General features: G+C 43.0%; 1 protein-coding gene across 1 annotated transcript; it reads left to right on the top strand.

Moving 5' to 3' along the window:
* Window positions 1-19,312: 19,312 nt before the first annotated feature.
* Window positions 19,313-20,320, top strand: Tas2r1 (taste 2 receptor member 1). Its single transcript, XM_052159364.1, has one exon. The coding sequence runs from the start codon at window positions 19,313-19,315 to the stop codon at window positions 20,318-20,320; it is 1,008 nt and encodes a 335-aa protein (XP_052015324.1).
* Window positions 20,321-21,174: the final 854 nt, after the last annotated feature.

The raw sequence follows: 21,174 nt of genomic DNA, 5'->3' as shown, positions 1-21,174 counted from the left end.
GTTGACACACAATACCAGCCAGTACAGGGCCTATTTTTAGAGATACCAATTAAAATCTAAAATAGATATTGGTGCTATACATGCAGTTGATTTTCTTGGGTTTATTTGGGGAGGGGCTGATGTTTATTTGCTTGCTTTTGGGGGGGGAGAAACCAAACCTGAAAATTACAAATATCAGGATGAAATTGATTGTGTACCACTCCTAGGAATGGCTGATGGTGTAGTCACTATGGACAACATCAGACTAGGTCACCAGAAAACTAAAAACAGAGTTACCATGAGCCAGTAATTCAAGAACTGTATATATACCAGCAGAGAACTGGCAGCAGAGACAGACCAAGCTTGTGGTAACATTGCTCATAACGTCTATGAAGATGAGGCAGCCCAAGCATCCATGGATCGATGACTGGGTAAAACAGATATGATATATACATGCAAGGAAATGTCCCTAAGCCCTGGGGATAAAAGGAAATCATATGCATGTTACCATATGGTTGACCTAGAGCTGCTGTTCTCAACCTGTGAGCTGAAACACTTTGGGGGGGGTGCACATCTAATGACCCTTTCATGGGGTTGCATATCAGATATCCTACATATCACTAAAAAAATTAGTTATGAAGTAGCAACAAAAGTAATTGCATAGGTGGAAAATCACCAAAACATGAGCAACTGTATTAAAGGTTCAAAGCATTAGGAAGGTTGGGAACCACTGCTCTAGAGGATACTTTACTATCAAAATAAACCAGTTGCAAGAGGATGTAGATACAGCACGGTATGATTCTGCTCATACGAGGTACTTATGGTCAAATTCATAAAGAGAAGAGGTAACAGGGAGGTGGCCAGAGGTCAGAGGACTGCAACAGGGGATGAGGGGGATGAGAGAGATGAAGGGGATGAGGGAGATGAGGGGGATGAGGGGGATGAGGGGGATGAGGAGGATGAGGGATATGAGGGTGATGAGGAGGATGGGAGGATGAGGGAGATGAGGGGATGAGGGGATGGGGGATGAGGGGGATGAGGAGGATGGGAGGATGAGGGGGATGAGGAGGATGAGGGGGATGAGGGGAATGAGGGGTTACTGTTTAGTGGAGTCACAGTCCAGGCTTTCCAAGATGAATAGGCTTCTCGGGGTGATGGAGTGGGGTAAAAACCCTGAGTTTGATAATGACACTGATTATTTAAAATATGTCTAAGCATGCCATGTAGTGTGGATGGGGGTGGATACCCAGAGTGTGCCAGCTGCATGGCCTGCCTGTAGCAGGAGCCATTACTACAATGTGCAAGTCTGTGTGGACAGATGGGAGAGAAAGAGACGCGGTACAGTTTGAGCACTGTGAAGAGCGCCGGAGCTGGAGACATGGGGGTGGAGAGGATCAGCCTGTTGTGAGCAGCCTGCCCTGCCACCTGGGGCCATGATGAAATCCTAGCCCATGGTCTGCTGAGGGCCATGTCTGGGTCTATGGCCGACCATGCAGCAGCAGCAGCATGAGGAGTCTGTGTCCATGTCTGTGACTCGTATTAACACTAAAGACCACGCAGATATCCCTTGCCTGGGTCCATGTTGATGTCCAACTGCTATACAAAGCTGGCCCCTCTCCTCACTGGCTGTGGGACTCTGGAGAGTCAGTGCCACCTCTCTCCAGCTGCAGCACTCAGGGAAGCAGGCTCTAGTGGCAAAGGCTCAGGTGAGCCAGCCCCAAGGATGGGAGAGCTGGAGAGCTGGATGTGAGGCCACAGCATTGGGTGGCCCAGCCCCAGCAGCGCTGGAGAGCTCTCCCTGGTGGTGCAGCCATGGAAGAGCGGGTGGGCTGACCAACTCAGCTAGCACCCAGTCTGAGACCCAGGGCTTTGAATGGACTCACCCCATCTATGACCTGCTGGGCACAGAGGAGGACAGGTCCCCAAGATCCAAAGGCGTGTCTTACCCAAAATGTTTTCTATGATTTTTCCCCTGATGGTGGTGATTTGCATATATATGTATATGTATGTGTATGTGTGTGTATGCATATGTGTATGTGTGTGTTTAAATTGGCAGACTTTCCATTATCTATAATGTGCTATAATTAAAGCTAATTTGAGGCTGTATTGATGATCTAACTTAGGGGGAGAATACTTGCATAGCATTTACTAAGTCTGGCTGCATCCCCAGAACTACCAAAAGGGTCTAAGAAGAGGAGGTAGAGGACAGGGAAATAAAAAAGAAAGAAAGAAAGAAAGAAAAATGAAAAACAAATTTTAAAAGTAAATCGAGATTCTAAAAACTATTTAGAGTCATGGTATTCATTAAGGTGAACTGTGAAACAAATACTCTCAAATTGCTTCCATAGAGAAATGGATCTAGTGGGCCCTGTCTCACTCACTCTTCTGCTCACTGTGGACGGGGTGGGTGGGCGGCTTGTTAGGTCTGCTTCATAGATTCACCCTGGAAGCTGCACTCTTCTATCTTGCCTGTTCCCTGCTCTTTCTCACTGGAGCCATCTCCAGTCAGTCAGGGGAGAGGAAGGAGTCAGCATAGTGTTCAGACAGCCTTTGTGGGTCTAGGATTTAAGGACCTTAGAATATAAGGCTGGTAGATGCAGTTCTCAATCTGTCGGTCACGACCGCTTTGTGGGTCAAATGGCCCACTCTCACAGGGGTCGTCTAAGACCATCAGAATAAACAGATACTTACATCATGATTCATAGCAGTGGCAAACTACAGTTATGAAGTAGCAATCAAAGTAATTTTATGGTTGGGGGTCACCACAACATACGGAACTGTATTAAAGGGTCTCAGCATTAGGAAGGTGGACAACCACTGCCTCAGAGTGTCATCACCTGACATAGCCATAATCCTGACAAGCCCTCTGCTACAGGGACATGCCACTAGTTGTACTAGTGTACTTAGTCAATATGTGCAATCAATAGGATGGCACGTGAGGCTGAGAGGCACCCGGCGCAGGCAGAAGTGTCAGCAGGGCGGTTAGGGCTCACTCGCTCGCTCCTTTGCTGTTTTTAAGGTAACATTGATCCCAGGGGCTCAGCTCCGGGTGGAATGGAAATTGTGTAGGAGGTTCACCAGCAACTGAGTCACAGATGTATGTCAGTGAATCATGGTTTGGTTTAGGTACTGTCAGATTTCTCTTATTCTCATAATTCACATGGGAACTGAAAGCAGGGCTCCCACCACCTCAGCTGAAGAGGGGAACCACACCCCTCAAGGGCAACAAGCACAGATTTTCCCATTGGTATTCTATGTATATTGGTAAGTTCCAGTTTGGGTTTAATCTTTTATGGGAGAACATGTCTAAGATGTTAGCGATTTCATCAAGTGGCCAGGTGTGGTGGTGCAAGCCTGTAATGCCAGCCCCTGTGTTGCAGAAGATGCAGGATAACTGCTTCAGATTAGAGGCTAGCTTACTCTTCTGAGTGGCTGGAGGTTGGCCTGCTCTTCCGAGTGAGGTTTTGTCAGTTTAGGATCTGGAATAGTTGATACCCCTAAGTCATTGTGAAATGATGTCATAAGTTTTCTCACCCCTGTTTCTGGCTTGGCTACCTTGCGACCCAAGTCCTTATTGCTCTCTATAGTGATATGCATTTGAATAATTCTTGAGCCCATTATTTAAAACATTACTTTACACATAGGATTTACATCTACACAGGATTTATTAGACTTAACCCAGTGAGAATCCGTTCAATGACACAGTTTCAGAGATGGCTACTTGGCCCCTCCCCAGGTCTTCCTGATGTATAGAGATAAGATCTGAGGGTGACATATGTTCTGTATCCATATAGGACTGGTTCCTACCAGAGACTATGCTTTTAATACTTTTTATTCTATGAGCCCTTCTTAAGTACGTAAAAGAAAATTTGACATTGCTAAGCACTCAAAATATTAGCCAGTATATGAATAATTTCCTACCTATACACAGGGTGCCTTCTCCAGTGGAATTTTCTGATGACAAGTGTATTTTTGCTTTAAACATTTTGTTACTTATTTATTTACCAAAACTCTGTGTGTTGCCACTGTGGACCAAGTACCATGGAGTTCCCAGACACATAGCGGTGAGTAACTATAATCTTCATTCTAATCCAGTTCTACATTCTAGGAAGAAGTACAAATGAAAGATGAAGCAGTGCTTAGTGGTATGTAGAGGATACTGGAGGAAGCACCATACTGTGGGGCAGTCTAGGAGGTCTTCTGAGGACGTGTAATACTGGGTTGGGGGAAAAGGTTCTCCAAGTCTGCCAAACTTCAAGGCACAGATGGTGGATGCTATGAGGATGGAAAAGCACCAGTGCATTCTCAGTGTACTTGCATCCAACAAAACCTGACCCAAGGACAGACGTGAAGAGCTGCTGTTCTTAGGTGTGACAGATGTAGGTCTCCACAGAGGACTAGACCACAACGGAGCTAAGGATCTGCCGACCCGTCACAGTCCCTGTGCGTGAGAAATCATCTTTACAGCGTGCCATTGTTTTTCTCTCTGTTTTCAGGTCAAATGTAGATAGATATGCAGGCAGATAATAAGATAGGATTACATCTAGCCCCACATTTCTCCCTTCCAATTTCTTCTGTGTTTTACCACAAAATAGGTGATCTCCAGGCCCCACCTCTTACTAAAGAACTCTTGGCAGTGGCTGGGTCATTACTCAGGAAGGGAGCATCCTTCGTTTCTGAGGATGTGGCCACTGGTGTAGGTGGATTCCTCATGCTCCCCTGGACAGTCCCACGCACCCACACTGTGGTCAGCACTGACTAGATTTGGTGGGTTATTTTTTTTAAGCAGTTGCTATTTTTAATGACTCCTTAACAAGGAAAACAAAATTTCCTATGATAAAAGCAGTGTGAACAAGTTCTCCACCTATATTGGATTATAATTCTTGAGCAATGCTACAATAGTTTCTTTTTTATCATCTTAGAAAACACAAATTCTACAACCATTTCAGTATTTTTATATATCAAGCAAAACACCATCTTGGAAATCACTAAATGTCCTTTGTTTCTTATTGAAAATTTTATTTTCTACTATAACACGTCTAAGATCAATCACATACTCTGTAATCATGTCCACATAGGTAGTAAATTATTTATAATTAGATTTGCATTTACATTTACATAAAGGTTTCTGTTCTTGGCTTTAGTAGATGGCTGTAATGGTTGGACATTCTAAGTTCAGGTAAGGAATAGCTTATTATTTTTTTTAAGGCAGCCTTATAAAAATCTCTTTAGAAAATCAGGCATAGTAGATTTAACTTTAATAACATTTTCTTCTGCTTCAATAAACTGACAAGAGTAGATGTAGTTTGCATATTTTGACCTCTTACAAAACAAATGCAAAACAAATGTAAGTTCAGCTTGGTTTGCATGGTGCAGAGCCATTTCCTGGAACATGCAGCCACATTTATGTTTCGTTAATACTCCATATTTGAGACAGAGCTTGCCCTGGGACATGTTGCTGCTGACTCTTGATTGCATTACAAAAGTATGAGAAAAAGGAAGGTGATAAGATTACTTTTCTGAGAGGTGGGAGGAAAGTCATCACTCAGGAGGTTTTATGGGAAGAAGAGATGTAGCCAGGATCTTCCTGAGAAATTCCATGGAAGTAATGAAATTACAGTCAGAACACTTTGTCTCTGGCAAACACCTCCAGCTCCTGTGCAATTTTATATTTTTGTACATAGCATTTGCCATGTTCTGGCTAAAAAATGGGTAGATAACCTTTTAAAGATACAAGGATGGAGCTAGAGAATATCATACTAAGTGAGGTAACCCAGACTCAAAAGGTGAATCATGGTATGCACTCACTAATAAGTGGATATTAACCTAGAAAACTGGAATACCCAAAACATAATCCACACATCAAATGAGATACAAGAAGAAAGGAGGAGTGGCCCCTGGTTCTGGAAAGACTCAGTGAAACAGTATTCGGCAAAACCAGAACGGGGAAGTGGGAAGGGGTGGGTGGGAGGACAGGGGAAGAGAAGGGGGCTTACGGGACTTTCAGGGTGTGGGAGGGGCTAGAAAAGGGAAATCTTTTGAAATGTAAATAAATTATATCGAATAAAAAAAAAAGATACAAGGACCGATACTCTGCTCTTTGAATATATACAATGTCCTTCGAATTGTTCTGCAACAATGTGCCTTCCACACATTTCTGGGGACACAGGAGCATCTACATGCTTGACATTTGATAGAGTCAAATAACTGTTTGTTCAAAGGACAGACAAAAACAAAGCACAAAAAAAACTGGTGGCTGCACTTAGCAAAAAGGTGATTCCTAAAGAGCTCTGACCAGGTGTGTTTCTGGCATTGCTCCTTAGAGGTAAGCGTGTGTTTCCAGCTTTCCTTTAGCAAGGAGAATGTGTGGTGTTAGAGTATAACAGTGAGCAGAAGGGAAAGCTTTGCAGACAAGCCTGGAGATGAGCCCCTTAGAGGTTTCTTGGTTACTGACTCTGCTACCTCAATATAAGTGTTCGGCATTGCTAGAGCTGAATTTAGCTTGTGGTCCAAATGTTTCAAAGATGCCACTTTGAAAAGACCCTGCTGTGCAAAGCATGGTTTCGACCCTGCCATTTCCCTCTATGGTTAATAATCAGGGAGTCCCTCAAAGCCTAGCCTGAGTTGTGGACCCTTTGACTACCTGTGTCAATTGTCTCATGGTCCCAGAAGCCAGATGCCCTGGCCCAGAATGTGTGGATCATCATGTGGCTTTAAGGAAGGCATCTATGTGTTCATCATCTTCCTGCCAAACTTCAATCCACCAGAGATGAATCAGGGACCTCACAGATCACTGACAGCCCAGTCTCTTAGAGTACTGGAAAGGTAGAATGTGCATAGAAACTGGCTCCTTTGGGTTTTAAAAGCATTTTAGAAACTAAAATTTGGCCTTGTTGTCAGTTCCCATCAATCCAGATCAATAGGAGAATGTGAGCTGCTCCCATGTAGGTGCTCCCATGCAGGTTCTCCTATGTTGGTGCTCCAATGTAGGTGCTCCCATGTAAGTTTTGACATGTTGGTGCTCCCATGTAGGTGCTCCCATGTAAGTGCTCCTATGTAGGTGATCCCATGTAGGTGATCCCATGTAGGTGCTTCCATGTAGGTTCTCCCATGTAGGTGCTCCCATGTAGGTGCTTCCATGTAGGTGCTCCCATGTAGGTTCTCGCATGTAAGTGCTTCCATGTAAGTGCTCCCATATAGGTACTGCCATGTAGGTGCTCTCATGTAGATGCTTCCATGAAGGTGCTCCCATGTAGATGCTTCCATGTAGGTGTTCCCATGTAGGTGCTTCCATGTAGGTGCTCCTATGTAGGTTCTCTCATGTAGATGCTCCCATGTAGCTGCTCCCATGTAGCTGCTCCCATGTAGGTGCTCCCATGTAGGTGCTCCTATGTAGGTGTATGCAATTAGTAGCTTCTTCCCACTGTACTCCAACCTGCTGCATATCCGTGGTTGTATTTGCTTCTTTCTGCTTTAGACCAAAGAATGATGTGCTGTAACTATATCAGACAACAATTACTCTTGAAGTATATTGGAGCTCTTGTCTAATTGGATAATCTAGAAGTATCTTGTCTTTATGGCCCAAAGTATTTATTTCACAGCTGTACGAGTTTTAGGAGGGAGTAATTTTAGGAGTCACTGTGTTATACCACAGCAAGAAAACAAAGTATGGACTAAACGTCGCCGAAGCATCACCCTGAGGACTTGCTGGTTGATGCTGTGCTGCTCTCCCCTTCACCTCCAGGGTCTCTGGTCACATGAATCACATTTCATGCAGGGAGGAAATTACACTTAAAAAGTAGCATTGTTTTGCTCTCTGATTGAATCTGAGACCTGGTCCACAGGACGGAATTCATACCAGATACTATAAACCTGCCAAAACCAAACACACATGGCTAAGGAAGTCTTGGGCCCTGGGGGAGAACGTATTTTGTTTAGCTAAGCTGTCAGAGCACCGAGCTGCTTTCCTAAATATTTCCATCTATATCCACAGACGCATGATACTTCTCCCAGCTTTCATCAGAGACGCTTCATTTCGCAATTTTTGCAGCAGATGAATGCAGAGACACTGGGCTGTTCAAGGGGCTTGGAAGATGTGACAACTGCATGCTCCTCCCTAAGCCAGGCATCGATACCACCCTCTCTACGGTGTGGGAATCATCACAGAGGAGGAAGGGGCAGAGAATGTCGGAGTCAGAAGACAGGGGAAAAACTATGAAAAGCCATTGTCTCCTAGACAGGCACAGACAATGCTGCTATAACCTTATGACAGATGTTGCATAGAAACATCTATGCAACATCTACAAAATGGAACCTATCATTCATCAATGGAGAATTAACAAGGAGGAGTTCATAGGGCCCTGCTACTCTGGGTTGAACTATTGGCTATAGGGAGGAACAAGATTTTGTTTTGTTTTGTTTTGTTTATTGTTTGTTTGTTTTTGTAATATACACACCGAGGAGTTCATCAGGGTCCAATAAATAAATAAATAAATAAATAAATAAATAAATAAATAAATAAATAAAATAAATAGTTCCCATCTGTATCTCACACAGATGAACCTGGTCAAACTAAGTGGCTTCAAAATGAAAGCAAAAACCCTAATGTATGAGAATGATTGGTCAGGATGGGGACGAGGGCTGATAATAATGGGTTGGGGTGGGAGCTCAGGAGCCAGTGGGGGGAGAGCGCAGTCAGAATGCTTTATATAATGTATGAAATTGTCAGAGAGCAAAATCAATAAAATAAAAAAGAATGTCAAAGAAAGGACGTGAATGTGGGAAAGGAACATGTGGCGAGGAGGTGAGAAGAAATAGGTATGTCAGGGAGATGAGAAAGAATGTGTCACAGTAACCAGACTGCCTCTTACATGTGTATGAAGTCGTCAAAGAACAAACTTAATAAACACTTTTAAAGACTCTTAGAAGAAATTTAGTATTGTCTATTTAACTGAAACAAGACAATATTCCGAATTATAATAATTGAGTGGTGGAATTTCATGACATGACACCTTATGAAATACCAATGTAGGGAGCCCGGCTCACCAAGCAAAGGGAATTGCATAAGACTGTTACTATCCTCTCACTAATGTTCCTACAGTTTAAGGCATCTTAGGCCACTGTCACTCAAGACTGCCATCTCAGCCTTGGCCACCACTGCTGTGTGCTGCTCTTCCTTTCTCACATTCTGAAGCAGCCCTAAACGTTAAACACCTTTCTGGATTTTGAGTCAGTAGAGGGGAGATGCAGATGCATCGGCGTGGGTGTGACTCAGCCATGCGGCCCTGGGTCTTGCTGTACTCTGCGGAGCCTGCCATGGCTGTGTCAGCCCAAAGAACTCACGGCATTCCACGTTTTGGAATCCTTGCATATGAATGTCCCCAAACAAGACATAGGGCATCTCCCATCATTTCTAGAATTCCAATTTCTTTCACATCAAGTAAATAGTTGGAACAAGTTACTGCTACCATCCTTTATGTATCTGATGTGATGCGGTTCTCTGTTAAATCTACCATATTGAATTCAAACATCCAAAATCTGTGGCTTCTTATACCTCCAGAATTTGTGAGATTCACTTTAAATCTTGGTCATGGAATTTCCCATGATCAACTGCCTCAAATGTATACAACAAGTGGTATCCAAGTGTTCTTTCTATTTTAATAATATAATTTCAGATACTAGGTAATTAATAAAGCAAAGAAGTTTATTGAGCCCAGGATTCTGAAGCTTGAAAGTCAAAATTGTCTGATGACATCTGACAGAGACCTAGTACTATGACCTAGCAGAAAAAGGGCAAATGGGGTCAGAGAGAGACACTAGGCTGGCTTCAGAGCTACCCTCTTTCCCGTGGGAAAGACATGAGTGCTTCCAAACAGTCTATACACTTCTCAGCACTCACACCTCTCCAGACTATTGCAGGGTGAATGGGATTTCAACCTGAGCTTTATAGGGACAGCTACGTTCAAACCAATGCAGTTAGTAGATAAAAATAATATTTTAAAACCCAAGAAAACCCACAAAGTTTATACAGTACTAAAATCTCAACTTAAGTGTCCCTCAAAAGTTCAAAAGCTTGACTTTATTCATTATGGGTCGTTCAGGGGCTCTTCTAGAACATCTTGGAAGTTAACCACACACGCGTCTGTGTCTGTATGAAAAGGGAAACTCAGGATCACTCTACTTTCATGAAATAAGAAGCCACAAAACCCATTTCTTGACTCTGGAGAAACAAAGCAAAGCACTGCAGCCTGGTCTTCTGGGATTGACAAACATGGTGGAAGGCTGTTGTGAACAGCCAGTAAGTGCTTTGTGTAGACTGCTGTCCATAAAACTCTCAAGTCTGGTCCCTCCATTTCACTCTCACTTCTGAGCAGAATTTCCATTTCTGTAAAGCAGGAAAATTGTAGAATAAAAGAGAGATTTAATCAGGGCAGAGATGATGCTGAAGGCTTTAGGCAACAGATGCATCATCGTTTGGAGCCATGTGTTCAATTTAATAGCCGCAACCTACTTACTTACAGATGTGTATTAGAATTTATTTGGCCATGCATCTTCTAGATAAAGATAGCCTAGGTCAATGCCAAAGGAATTATGTTCAGTGGGGAATTACTAAACCTTTGAATACCCATATGGTAACCTTATGCTTTATTAATTTCTTGTAGTGTGATACCATGTGAGGTGCCAGAGTGAGTATGTGTTGGATAATAAAAAATGTGAGTGAATAAAATCTTTGGACTTTTCTGTATTCCTTCATTTTAGAATAATTATTCTAGTTACATATTAGAGACAACCTTAAGTTCAGTGGCTGTAATGCAGAGATCACAGGTTTGAGCCCTTGGTTTGCTAAAGGGCTGGCTGTAGGCAGATAACTTTTCTGATTCTGATTCTTAAATGCGAGACATGGAAAGGACATCATTGCTTTTACATATAGCCCACTGTCATTATAGTATACTTCACTCAGCAAAAAACCACCTCAGGCTCAACTGAGTGACAACCAGTAATTTATGAGTTCATTTAAATGTCAAGACCAGTATTAAATGGGGGCTGGCCTAGAGCTAAAACCTGAGTAGCACCCAGTCTTGAGCGTTGTTTTTCTGACTGTGAGGTGGACCCATTCCTGGACAGGTTCAGGTCACTGTCTCATAGTGGCAAGATGGCTGCGAGCAGCCCCAGCGCAGAGAGGGGTGCCTTGCTCAGAACCCTGAATCACAATTTTGAAGATTGATTCAGACAGCAAATTTTGGATTTCCGATTGATCTCTGAATAGATGATCCTGAACATATGACCCTTCTTGGATTCAGAAATGGAGCTGGTACCCCACAAGGTCCCCAGACCAGAGTATAAGGAGAGGGGCTTTTTCCAAAGAAAGGTCATGTAAATATAAGAACAGGTGCTCACCAGGGAAATCCACAAATTTCTGATCTTCATGTCTCCACTACTGAACAAAATCTTTATTATTGGTGAGTGTTCCCTGAGCATAGAGATGAAGTGGTCAGAATGCATTTACATCCTAGAAATGTCCCTGCTACCATGCATGACTGAGAGAAATCCCCAATTTTTTCTGTCCCTCTACCTAAAGCAGAATATTGATTTCACAATTTTCAGAAGGGTAGATGGATGCTATTTTTTTTATGCTGAGCATTTTAAACACTAGATAAATTGTAAACAAAATGCTCTGTCTTCAAAGCCTGAGGTCTTGGATGTTTTCACTGTGCATTCCCTTTACTCTCTGAATGACAGATTATTCCCATGCAACTTACATTGCTCTGGAACAGATAAAATTTACAACATTAACATTTTTGATAAGTTCAGCAAAACATGGATAACTGAATTTAACACACATAACACCAGTAAAAAATTATAAAGGACGGATATTTTAGATGAAGGAGCAAATAGCGTCAGCCATTAACAAATAGCTTAGGGTTCCTGGCTACCAGGGTCGCTGTCAAGCAAGCATGCTAGGGCATCCTTCTAGAGAACTGGTGGTAGAGGGGACAGCCAGCAGCATGAAGTCACAAGAGCATCATGTTGCTCAGGTTTCCATTCAGTAATCTCTTCCCTGTAGAGTCTTAATCCAGCCTATGGATCTCATAAGCATCCCCATGCTAGCCAAATTCTGAAAGCATACTTCCAATCCTATGGTGCCACAAATACAAACTTACTCTTGCTCACTCCTTCCTCCTGACAATGCCAAATGAAATTTCTGTTGCATCTAGTTTCAAAATACATCCTCAACCCAGCATCCTCAGCCCAATCAGCACCCTCAACCCAATCAGCATCCTCAACCCAGCATCCTCAGCCCAATCAGCACCCTCAACCCAGTCAGCATCCTCAACCCAGTCAGCATCTTCAACCCAGTCAGCATCCTCAACTCATCAGCATCCTCAACCCAGCATCCTCAACCCAACCACTTCTTCCTTCTAGTCACAGTCTCTTTAAACTAGCAATACCCCTTGCAGAATCTGCTGCAGCCTTCAGAGGGGTCTTTCTGCTTCATATTTGTCCTCTTCTGCCTTCCATGCATTTTTTTTCAAAATAAATAGCATTTCCTCCTCCTTTTCTTCTTACTCTTACTCATTCTTAGTCTTAGTCTTAGCCCTAGCCCTAGCATTAGCTTTAGCATTAGCATTAACGTTTAGCATTAGCATTAGCATTAGCACTAGTATTAGTATTATTGTCAGTATTAGTACTAGTATTAGCATTAGTATTAGTATTGGTATTAGTATTAGTATTAGTATTGGTATTAGATATGGTCACACTACCTAGCCCTGACTGACTAGGAACTTTTTATGTAAACCAAGCTAAACTTCAGCTCCTACAGCTTCTGTTTTTCCAGTCCTAGTATTAAAGGCGCAAGCCATCACACTACAGTAAATGCTTTAGAACATTGGTCTTCCTGTACTGTATTTCCCCTCAGCCAAACTTTGCAATGAGTTTTACATATTAAAGTTGAACTCTAGCTGTTTCTGTGGCCCAAGTTCTTGATTATCTAGCCATGTCCACCCACAGGTGCTTCCCCCCCTCCCCTCATCCTACCCCCCCCCACTCCCCTTCCCCGGCCGTGGGTCTTTCCTTTTGTCTGTGCTGCCCCTGGCAAGGTAGAGGTTTGAACTTGGATTTGGTGATGGCCCCAAGCTCTTTTATGGTGAGAGTGGAGAGTGTTCTCTTGTTATCTCTACTTGGGATTCTCATCCCTAGAGCTCCCTTCTGCATCTATATTTTCAAGGAGTCAGCCCTCCCTGACCATGTGATCTAAAAATTCATTTCCTTCAACATCACCTGGAGCCTGTAATCACTTCTAACATGTTTATTCTCATCTCTCCCACTGCAATGCCATTTCAAGATGATAGAGACTCTATTCCTCGGTCTACTCACACACATCATGAGCTAGCATTAAGTTATGGGAAGAAAGAAGCTGCGAAGAGGGCAGAGAGGGAGGAGGGAGGAAAGGAGAGAGGGAGGGAGGATGTGGGAGAGGCAGCAGGCCTTTGGAATTCCACAGAGGAACTTGGGATAAAGCTGAAGGCAGCCGTGGGAGGACTCCAGGCTTGTCTCATCCCCCAGGGGCAGCACTTCTGGCTTCGGTTCCCTTTGTTACTCACAAGGGATTCTTGTTTGTACAGACTTTGAGTTCTGTCCATGGAAGACTTGCATTCAATGTATCGTGTTTCTCCATTATTCCATTTGATGTGGTGTGAATAAACGTCAGAGTATTGAATGGAGTAGAAGAAGCCCAAAAACTACATTAAGGGGATAAAGGCAAGAGAAGGAGCAAGTATTTGGAAGTGACTTGAATATTAAAGACAACCTTAGTCCCAAAGACCAACTGCATGTGCAGGTAGAAAGACGAAATGACGGGATTTAAAGAACGATTAGCCATGTTGTGAATTTTAAGTAGAATACATCACATATCAGCTTTACACAGTTTGAGCTGTGGTCCAGGAAAGATTCAGGAAAGATGCCTGCTTTTCACTGTCAAGGATCTGGTTCTTTCTTACTAGAAAGATCTTATTAAATACCCAAGAATGTTAACACAGGTGCATGTTTCTAAGAGTGAGAATTGTTCCCCTGATAATGAGGCGCGAAGCCCCCCTTAGGAAGGGCATTAAACTGTTGCTCACTTTCATGATGACGATATCAAAGTAAACGTCTTCTGTGGCCGGAAAGCAGTAGCACAGGAGATGGTTGTAGCCTCTACCTGCTGAAAAGCCTGCGTCGCAGTAGCTGCATGCAGAAAAAGGTCACACTTCCTTTCCAGCAGCTAAGTGATTTGAATATAAATAAGCAACGTTTTTTTCTGCCTGTCAGTTCCCTCAAGAATATTTAGTGCTGTCTCCTTTAATGAGTGCTCATTACAGATGAGTGCGAGTGAACACATTTAATCAGGGTAATATGGGGTAATGATCATGTGAATGTCTTCTCATTGGGTCCTGCTCCATCTGTTCCGAGCCATTTGTCCATGTAAAGCTGTCAACATTTTGAGCCGCTGACTGACAGGTGAAGCCAGACGTGTGCGGTTTTCATCTGGTGCCAGGGATTCTCTGATTGCTTTCTTGTACTAAAAGAAACCTCCTGAAAGACCCAAAGGGGCTCTCTCTTGAGAAGCAGTGTTTCTTTAATTTGTTTCATTGATCATTAATATATTTAGCTCACTGTTACCTAGTACAGTGGTGCAGCCAAAGCCCACAGCTACTTTGATTGACACAGTAGGCTCCTAAGAGAGACTGGAGGATCTGATTCTGGAGGTCTTTTTTTGAACATTGATAGGCAGATTCTTTTTCTTTTTCTTTCTTGCTTTCTTTCTTTCTTTCTTTCTTTCTTTCTTTCTTTCTTGCTTTCTTGCTTTCTTGCTTTCTTGCTTTCTTGCTTTCTTGCTTTCTTGCTTTCTTGCTTTCTTGCTTTCTTTCTTTCTTCTTTTTTTTTTTTTTTTTTTTTTTTTTTTGGTTTTTTTGAGACAGGATTTCTCTGTGGAGTCCTGGCTGTCCTGGAACTCACTCTGTAGACCAGGCTGGCCTCGAACTCAGAAATCCACCTGCCTCTGCCTCCCAAGTGCTGGGATTACAGGCGTGTACCACCACTGCCCGGCGCTAGGCAGATTCTTGACAATGAGTGGGCCATTCAATAGCAACCCCATAGTTTCTGTCTGCCATTCGCAGCCACTCTTATTCCACCATCCCTTGGAATAAGATGTTCCACACATGGAGGTGTAGTTTGGTGACATAGCCCTTGCCTAGTAAAAGCAAGACCCTGGGGTCAGGCTCAAGAACCACCAACAAAATGGCACGATGTGCTTTTGGGGTCATGGGTCAGCTGGCAAAATGTTTACCTTGAAAGCATGAAGACCTGAGTTCAATCCCCCTAAGAATCCAAGTAAACCAAGTAGTGGCAAATGCTTGTAATCTCATAATCAGAGAGATGGAATCTTTCTTCGGAGCTCACTGTAAGCCAGCCTGGCTGAATCTGTGCATGGCAGTCCATTGAGAGCAAAGCAAGCATGGCTGGGATCTCGAGGAACAGAACACCAAAGGTTAACCTCTGACTTCGCTTCATACATGCATATACATGCACATGGACCTGTGCACACATGCACTTACACATGTCAACTTGTTACACTTTTACACACCTGCACATCTGCATGCACATGCACATAACCCAAGAAGACATGACTGTCTCAGACAAGTTGGTGGCTGCTCTTGTCCCAGGGTGACATGCTTTTGACAGTTATGGTCATTGAAGGAAAAAAATGACTGTTTTAGTTAGGGTTTGTATTCCTGCACAAAACATCATGAACAAAGAAGCAAGTTGGGGAGGAAAGGGTTTATTAACTTCCACTTCCACATTGCAGTTCATCATCAAAGGAAGTCAGGACTGGAACTCAAGCAGGTCAGGAAGCAGGAGCTGATGCAGAGGCCATGGAGGGATGTTCCTTACTGGCTTGCTTCCCCTGGCTTGCTCAGCTTGCTTTCTTATAGAACCCAAGATTACCAGCCCAGGGATGGCACCACAATGGGCCCTCCCAGCCTTAATCACTAATTGAAATATCTTACAGCTGTATCTCATGGAGGCATTTCCCCAAGGGAGGCTCCTTTCTCTGTGATAACTCCAGCTTGTGTCAAGTTGGCACACAAAACCAGCCAGTACAATGGCAAAAAGAAATTGTAATAGGAAAGCTGTAGCTTAAGCCTTATGATGTGTTTGTGTGTGTGTTTGTGTGTGTGTGTGTGTGTGTTTAATCTGTTGTCTCTATTCTTTAGGCTGGTTCTAACAAGTTACAATGAACTATCCGAGAATCCAGTGGCCTCTACAAATGCTAGGATGCAAGAGACAAATAGAGTTGGGCATAATTGATTTTTTTGGCAGATTGTGTGTTCCATTTTCTGTTTTTTCTGTCAGCACTGAGAGGTTATACTGTTGCTCTGGACACAAGCCTTCCCTCTGCTGTCTTGTGCTATGTGTGCTCTAGTGATCTAGTTTGCAGTGGTGAACTCTATAACCCATGCTGGAACCACACCAATGATTCACCCATGCTGTAAATATCATGGCCATGCTAGAAGAGACAAAGGGAACTATTAGTGTCGTGTACCTGTTGCCCCGGAAGGGAAAGTTAGAAATGGTGATGTTGGAGTGACTTGTGTCTCACACTCTACTGTGTTGAGTTTGGTTCTACTTCACAAGCCAAGCGATGAGTGAATGAGTCAGTGCCTGAGTGACTGCTGAGCCTCATGGCGGCGCTTAGCGCAGGTCCGACATGTTTGCAATGGAGCGCCAGCACAGTAGCAGAAAGCCTGAGGGAGAAAATGAGGAAGTCCATGGGGCTTTGTGGGGCTTTGTGGAGCTTTCGACTTCGCTATTCCATAGATGTGTGCTCCTCCCCTTTGCTTTGCTAGCAAATGCAAAATAAAAGTGATTTGCATTGAAGGTCCTTCCTTTCAACACAGGAAGATGACTGAGTCTTGTCCCATCATCTTACCCCAACTTAATTTGTGCAGAAGCATCCACTCCCCAATTGTCTCCCTTGACTGTTGCTTGAGAGCTTTTCTGTTGGTTCCCTTCACCTTACCAAGGATGAAGCAACGTGGCATCAAACTATTAAGAATTCACAGAGCAATAGTGTCTTAAGGAGAGTGTGTGTTACTTGCTTTTCGTCCTTCCTCTTCTAGTTGTCTGAAAATAAGGTTCTGGTGGGAATCCTGTCTGACCCCTGGGGCAAAGTAACACACATCCAGAAGGACCTACACCTCTGTTGCAGGATCTGGTGAGAATTTTTATTAAGTGCTGAGATGGAAGTTCTAATTTACTCAACGTTTATAAACTGTCCTCATTTTTCACTCTGCCAATGAATTCTCTGAGGAATTCATATTAAACACAGGATTCACTTATTGTGCTTTTAATATCTTAGTTACAGTTGCTATCACTGTGAAGAGACACCATGACCATGGCAGCTTTTATAAAGGAAAATATTTAGTTTGGTCTAGCTTACACTTCAGAGGTTCAGTCCATTACTGACATGGGGATACACAGGCAGACATGGTGCTGCAGAGTATCTGAGAGGTCTACATCCTGATTGCAGGAAGCAGGAAGAGAGAGTGAACCACCTGACCTGGTTTGAGCTTCTGAAACCTCAAAGCCCACCACCAGTGATACACTTCCTCCAGTAAGGCCACACCTACTCAGACAAGACCACTTGTCCTAAACCTTTCCAATACTGCCTCTCCCTACAAGTCTACAGAGGCCATCTTTATTCAGACTGCCTTAGAGCAACACCTGGAAGCTGCATTGTTCTTGCTTTGGTTGGGATTTATGGTTTTCAATTAGGGTGATTTTGTCACCAGAATCGTTTGGTACCGTCTGGGAATGTCTTTGATTGTCACAGGCTGGAGATGTGATGTTATCTAATTGGCAGAGTCAAGTCTGAGAGCCATCCTAAATTCATTACATGGGAGTTCCCTCCTCTCACCAAATAAAACAATTTTCCATTTCAAAATCGTTGAGGATGAAACCAATATGGGTTAGCTCAGCAGTAGCATTCTCTAAACATTACAATGCCTGCTGTTTCACTGTAATCTATGGAACAGTTATAGCATAGTTATATGCTATATGTTATATACTATAGCATATATATATATATATATGCTATATATGTTGTAACATATTTATATATGTGTGTGTATATATATATATATATATATATATATATATATATATATATATTGAGAGAGGGAGGGAGGGAGGGAGAGACAGACAGAGAGAGAGAGAGAGAGAGAGAGAGAGAGAGCTTGCCCCTTTAACTCCTAGCTGTTGTAATGTTTTCATTGTTTTGGAAGGAAAACAGAGCAAATGTTTCAAACTCTGGATCATCCGCAGATGTCAATTCATACGGATCCTAATTGAAGCCTTCATTTTGTTAGGCATGACTTTCCTTAGGCTCTGCCCAGTGTCTGTACATATATATAAAGTGTATTACTAAGCTTTGTGTATTTATATGTTACATGTTCATATTGAGGGTGCTCATTTGTGTGGAAACCTGAGTCCAACCATGGGTCTTACTCCTCAAGGATATGGTTCATCCTGTTTTTATGAGATCTGGCTTGGTTCAGCTGAAACAGTTTTGGTGGGAGACCATTAGACTGAAGATTTTGCTAATCTGGGGATCTGCCGCCTCTGTCTCTCTGATGCTGGAGTGCAGATAAGTATGGTATTGCTCCGGCTTTCATTCTTAAAACTGTGACTTCTAGGGATTGAATTTAGGTCTCCATGCTTGTGCAGCAAACACTTTACCCACTGATCCATCTTCCTAGTACCTTTTTAGTCTTGTGTTTTGTCATGTGTGGTTTATTATTTAACAGTGTTTGAGGTGGTCCTGAGTGGCTGATTCTGCAGTCTAGAGAACTAATGCGTAGGAAACTTACATTCCTAGTCCTATGACATCTCTGACAGAAGTGATTTGTTTTTGGTGCTTGAGGATGCTTCATTAGTATTAACTAGAATGATAATTAAGTAAGACTAGGCATGAAAGAAGTCCTCACTAGCTACCTGGAGGCATCTGGTTGTATGATTTACTTGTGATGACTCTGACACTTAAGTGGACCTGAAAAATGCAAAACCTAAGGCACAATTTGTTTCTATGGTGTCTCTCCCTTATTTGACTGTCTTTGAGTTGAGATGGTAGCACTGTAAACAAATGAGCCCCACCTTCCTCTCCCATTGCCTTTGTGTTAGCATCATCTCCAAAGGGACCTTGGTCTAACTGAAAGAAAGCAGAAATCCCAAATGGCTGAGACTGTGCAGAACTCTATGTATTATTTAAGCAAGTCATTGGTTTTTCCTCTTTAAAATGATGGAAAGTCATGTGGTCTTCTTCCTTCTGGTCGTGGTGGTGCAGTTTTTCACGGGGGTCTTGGCAAATGGTCTCATTGTGGTTGTCAATGCTATCGACTTGATCATGTGGAAGAAAATGGCTCCACTGGATCTGCTTCTCTTCTGCCTGGCAACTTCTCGGATCATTCTGCAGCTATGCATATTGTTTGCACAACTGGGTCTATTCTGTTTGGTGAAACACACGTTATTTGCTGATAATGTTACTTTTGTCTTCATTATAAATGAACTGAGTCTTTGGTTTGCCACATGGCTTGGCGTTTTCTACTGTGCCAAGATTGCTACCATCCCTCACCCACTCTTTCTGTGGCTGAAGATGCGGATAGCCAGGTTGGTACCATGGCTGATCCTGGGATCTGTGCTCTATGCAACTATTACTACATTCATCCATAGCAGAGAGACTTCAGAGATTCCTAAACAAGTCTTCATAAGCTTGTTTTCTAAAAATGCAACTCAGGTCCCACCAAAGCATGCCACGCTACTCTCAGTCTTTGTCTTTGGGCTCACACTGCCACTGCTCATCTTCACCATCGCTGTTCTGCTCTTGACATTCTCCCTGTGGAACCACAGCCTTCAGATGAGGACGATGGTGGGCAGCAGGGAGCCCAGCAGACATGCCCTCATCAGTGCGATGCTGTCCATTCTGTCATTCCTCATCCTCTATCTCTCCCACTACATGGTGGCTGTTCTGATCTCCACCCAAAGTTTCCACCTCGGAAGCAGAGCCTTCGTATTCTGCTCAGTGGCTATTGGAATGTACCCCTCATTGCACTCGATTGTCTTAATTTTAGGAAGCCCTAAGTTGAAACGAAGTGCAAAAATGTTCACGGTTCATTGTAAGTGTTGTCATCGTGTAAGAGCTTGGGTCACCTCAAGGATCCCAAGACTCAGTGACTTGCCAGTATCTGCTATTCACCACGTAACCAACAAGACATCCTGCTCAGAAGCATGTATAATGCCATCTTAATTGTCCAGCCTGAGTCTTAATCCTTTCAAATAGTTAAATAGATCATCAAAGCCCAACACATGTTGGTGAATGACATCAAGATCCATATCCCAGTTGTCATGTGGAAGCCTCACCTTGCAACATAATGTCATTGAGAAAGAAGGACAAATGGAGTCTAGGTCATTCTATATGATTTGCTGCAGTGCATGTGGATCTATAATTTTCTCCAAGTAAAGCATTTAAAGAAGAATAAAAGCACAAGACTGAACTTACAATACCTGAAGGGCAGAACACTGTAACATGCTGTGTTCATGTCCTAGAGTCAGACTGTCCCATACTTGAATGGGTTGATTATGTGTATCTTGATTACAAGAATCAAGAATACCTTTTCTGCTTAGTACAAGGAGATAAGAATGGATCAATTCGCATTCTCCTGCATGCTGACCTCCAGTTGAGCCAGCACCATTTGTTGAAAAGGCTATCTTTTTTCCACTGGATGTCAAGGACCTCCACATAAAACCAGACACACTGAACCTAATAGAAAAGAAACTGGGAAAAACCCCTGAGGACATAGACACAGGGGAAAAGTTCCTGAACAGAACACCAATAACATATGCTCTAAGATCAAGAATTGACAAATGGGATCTCATAAAATTGCAAAGTTTCTGTAAAGCAAAGGACACCGTCAAAAGGACAAAACAGCAACCAACAAATTGGGAAAAGATCTTCACCAACCCTACATCCGATAGAGGGCTGATATCCAATATATACAAAGAACTCAAGAAGTTAGACCCCAGGGAACCAAATAACCCTATTAAAATGGGGTACAGATCTAAACAAAGAATTTTCACCTGAAGAAATTTGGATGGCCGAGA

This window comes from Apodemus sylvaticus, chromosome 16 (assembly GCF_947179515.1).
Source record: "Apodemus sylvaticus chromosome 16, mApoSyl1.1, whole genome shotgun sequence".
NCBI classification, from domain to species: Eukaryota; Metazoa; Chordata; class Mammalia; order Rodentia; family Muridae; genus Apodemus; species Apodemus sylvaticus.
This window is presented reverse-complemented; position numbering and strand designations above follow the sequence as displayed.